Source organism: Brachycentrus maculatus, unplaced genomic scaffold (assembly GCF_059751285.1).
Source record: "Brachycentrus maculatus isolate JH-2025_06_01 unplaced genomic scaffold, ASM5975128v1 h1tg001179l, whole genome shotgun sequence".
In the NCBI taxonomy this organism is placed as follows: domain Eukaryota; kingdom Metazoa; phylum Arthropoda; class Insecta; order Trichoptera; family Brachycentridae; genus Brachycentrus; species Brachycentrus maculatus.
This window is the reverse complement of record NW_028281866.1, coordinates 1-3,200: the sequence shown is the minus strand read 5'-3', so window position 1 is coordinate 3,200 and position 3,200 is coordinate 1. Positions and strand designations below refer to the sequence as shown.

The window sequence follows — 3,200 nt, the reverse complement described above, 5'->3', positions numbered from 1 at the left end:
TCATTCACGCAGAATATACACACATTATGATCTTTGCCATTAATTTTAAATATTTCTTCAGAACTGTGGTAACTGTAGCAGATTTGGCAGAGCGATAAGTTTTAGTTTTTGATTTTTTAATCGTTTACATGTTCAGTGCTGAGTTTCTTAAAGAGTAAAGGATCCAGACTATACTACATTTATTACTAACTATCTTGAGCTTGCTATCCCCAGCTTCTTCGATACGATGTGAAAGATAGATTCGAGGCATGGACATCTGAACGATCCTTTTCAAAGTGTTCGAGCAGAAGCTCTTTTGTGTTTTATTAGCTTAAAAAGTTTTCGTGCTCCTCAGCTCCTTATCCGCAGATGCGACAAATCAGAGGAGATTTTTAAATAATTTTCTACTAGGGTTGCTACTTTAAATCAGGAACCTGCTACTTGAAGTCGGGGGCCTGTTGTTACTATTGCTTTTGCTCATCCTCAACCTCTTACTTTTTATGGTGATTGTGAGGATGTTTGTCGAGAAGGAGCAAGTCAGAGGGGATGAAATAATGCTCTAGTTTCCCGGAATCGTTGGTAGTTAAGACACTCATCGCCTCCCCAATGGTCGAAGTGCCATGCAGTTCCACAACCATCCAAGCCAGCTCTTCCGTAAAAGCGAGTTCTCTCTGAAGGTATTTCATGATCTCTCTTTTTTGCTTGCGGTGGTAGGAGGATTCGGCTGATTTCTCTAAGAATATGTCGTCGATTATTATTGAGCTGGAGCTTCGGCGAATATTTGACATGGCAAATAGTAGGCAATATTATGAAATTAATATTAGCAATCTTATCCATCATATTCATTTTCTGGTTCCATTTGCATGTACCCAATTGCGAGGTAGGTGGGTGCATTTCGTGGAATACGATAGATGAGTTTCAGTTATAAAATATTAAATTATTGATGGCCACTCAGAGCAAGATTGATCAGGTGGTGGACTGGAAGACTTTAATGATTGACATTTTTGTTGGAAATACCAAAAAGAGATTTATCTCGGGAGCTATTTTAGTCATCATCGGCTTCTTGATTCATATTCGTAATCTGCACAGTCACACCGATGATATTAAATTCAGGCCCAGGGAAAAAGATAAGAAAAAGGTATAGGTTTCATGAAATTGTAGGGCGGAAAAGGAAATGTCGATGCCATCTTTTTTTCGAGAATCAAGAAACTCTTGAAGGTCGTCATCCCTACTTGGAACTGTCAAGAAGTGCTCGATCTGATCCTGCTCACAGGATTCCTTGTTCTGCGGACCTTCCTCAGCATCTACCTGGCCACAGTGAACGGAAAAATAGTCAAAGCCATTATCTAGAGAGACCTTTCGATGTTTATTCAAAGAGTATTCCCCATTTTATGTAGATCGTCAATCTAGGGCTCGTGGCCTTACCTGCCTCATTCGTGAACTCATTTCTGGACTTCCTAAATAAACGACTCGCCATTAACTTCAGAAGGAGACTTACCAATTATTTCCATGAAAGCTACCTCAAAGGAATGATTTTCTATCAGCTCGGAAACTTGGACAGTCGAGTCACCAACCCTGATCAGAGGCTCACAAGCGACATTGAAAAGTGGTCAGTTTCTCTCTCTACAATATATTCCAACTTCTCGAAGCCGACTTTAGATATTGTCCTGTTTTCCCGCAAACTGTCTGACCTAGTCGGATGGCAAGGGCCTATTGCCGTAATGCTCTGGTACTTGCTGTCGGGGTTTGTCATCAAATTTATCTCCCCGTCCTTCGGCACACTCACAGCGATTGAACAGAGGCTAGAAGGCGACTACCGCGCTTCTCAAACCGACTTGGTTCATCACTCTGAAGAGGTTGCGTTCTACAGGGGAAACTAATGGGAAAAGAGAAGAATTGACACTATGTTTAACGTAAAAATAGCCGTAATGATAGAATCTGATCAAGCATGGAGAAAGCATCATGAACAAGAAGCTCTATATGGGCGTTTTGGATTCAATGCTAGTCAAGTATGGAGCTGTGATGATCGGGTACGCAGTGCTTGGTCTGCCTGTGTTTGGGCCCGGCTCTGAATAGTACATGGCCAAAGTATCGACTGACCCCAGCGCCATCACGAGAGATTACATCCGAAATTCCTCCCTCTTAATTAACTTGGCGAAAGCTATCGGCAGATTGGTCATTTCCTACAAGGAAATCCAAAACCTAGCAGGCTTCACAACAGTCGTGTACGAAATGAAAACAGTCCTGGGGGATCTCGAAAATGGGAAATTCGTTCGAACACAAATCGGAGCCAAATAATAAGAGATCAAGTTGAACTCCATAAACAGCATGAACAAAGGTCAACTTTAGTACACACAAGACTTTATCCAGTTTGAGCATGTTCCGATAGTTTCACCCAACGGAGATACCCTCGTAGCTGAAATCGATTTCAAGGTCTAGCGAGGAATGAACACGGTTATTACAGGTCCGAATGGCTGTGGTAAGAGCTCACTCTTCAGGATCCTGAGCGGGTTATGGCCACTTTTTGGGGGTGTACTGAGAAGGCCTTCGATGGATAAGCTGTTTTACATCCCTCAAAGGCCTTATCTGCCTCCAGGCACTCTCCGGGATCAAATTATCTATCCACACACGATTGCTATTATGAAATCCAGGAACATAACCGATGAAGTAGCTATTAAACTAATCGTAGAGTCTCAAGGGTATCCTTCGTGATGTCGAATTGTCCTACATCATCGACAGATAGGGAGATTTCGATTCAATCAATGACTGGAATGACGTTCTTTCGGGAGGAGAGAAACAAAGGATGGCAATGGCAAGGCTCTTCTATCACAAACCCCTTTTCGCCATTTTAGACGAGTGCACGAGCGCTGTGAGCATTGACGTGGAAGCAAAGCTATACAATAGAGCGAAAGAGCTATAGATTACATTGTTCACAGTTTCGCATAGACAAACTCTGTTTAAATTCCATGACTATGTAATAAAATTCGACGGATAGGGAGGCTACTCGATGACCAAAATGGAACACGAGTGATGAAATGTCTTTGTATTTATAGCAAATAGCATCTCAGCGTTAATAAAATAAATATCTATTCAGTGACACTATCACTTTTTTTCATTTCCTGGGGTTGGGGTTGGGGTTGGGGTTGGGGTTGGGGTTGGGGTTGGGGTTGGGGTTGGGGTTGGGGTTGGGATTGGGGTTGGGGTTGGGGTTGGGGTTGGGA

The 3,200-nt window shown here is 42.5% G+C and overlaps 1 protein-coding gene and 1 pseudogene across 1 annotated transcript; both read left to right on the top strand.

Annotated features, from left to right (window-relative positions):
• Positions 1-494: 494 nt before the first annotated feature.
• LOC148299339 (ABC transporter D family member 2-like) lies at positions 495-1,945 on the top strand. The gene is given in 4 exon segments (XM_088276173.1): positions 495-515; positions 1,141-1,389; positions 1,392-1,885; positions 1,927-1,945. Coding segments are annotated over 4 exon segments (783 nt in total).
• LOC148299338 (ATP-binding cassette sub-family D member 3 pseudogene) lies at positions 1,942-2,691 on the top strand (annotated as a pseudogene).
• The last annotated feature ends 509 nt before the right edge of the window (positions 2,692-3,200 follow it).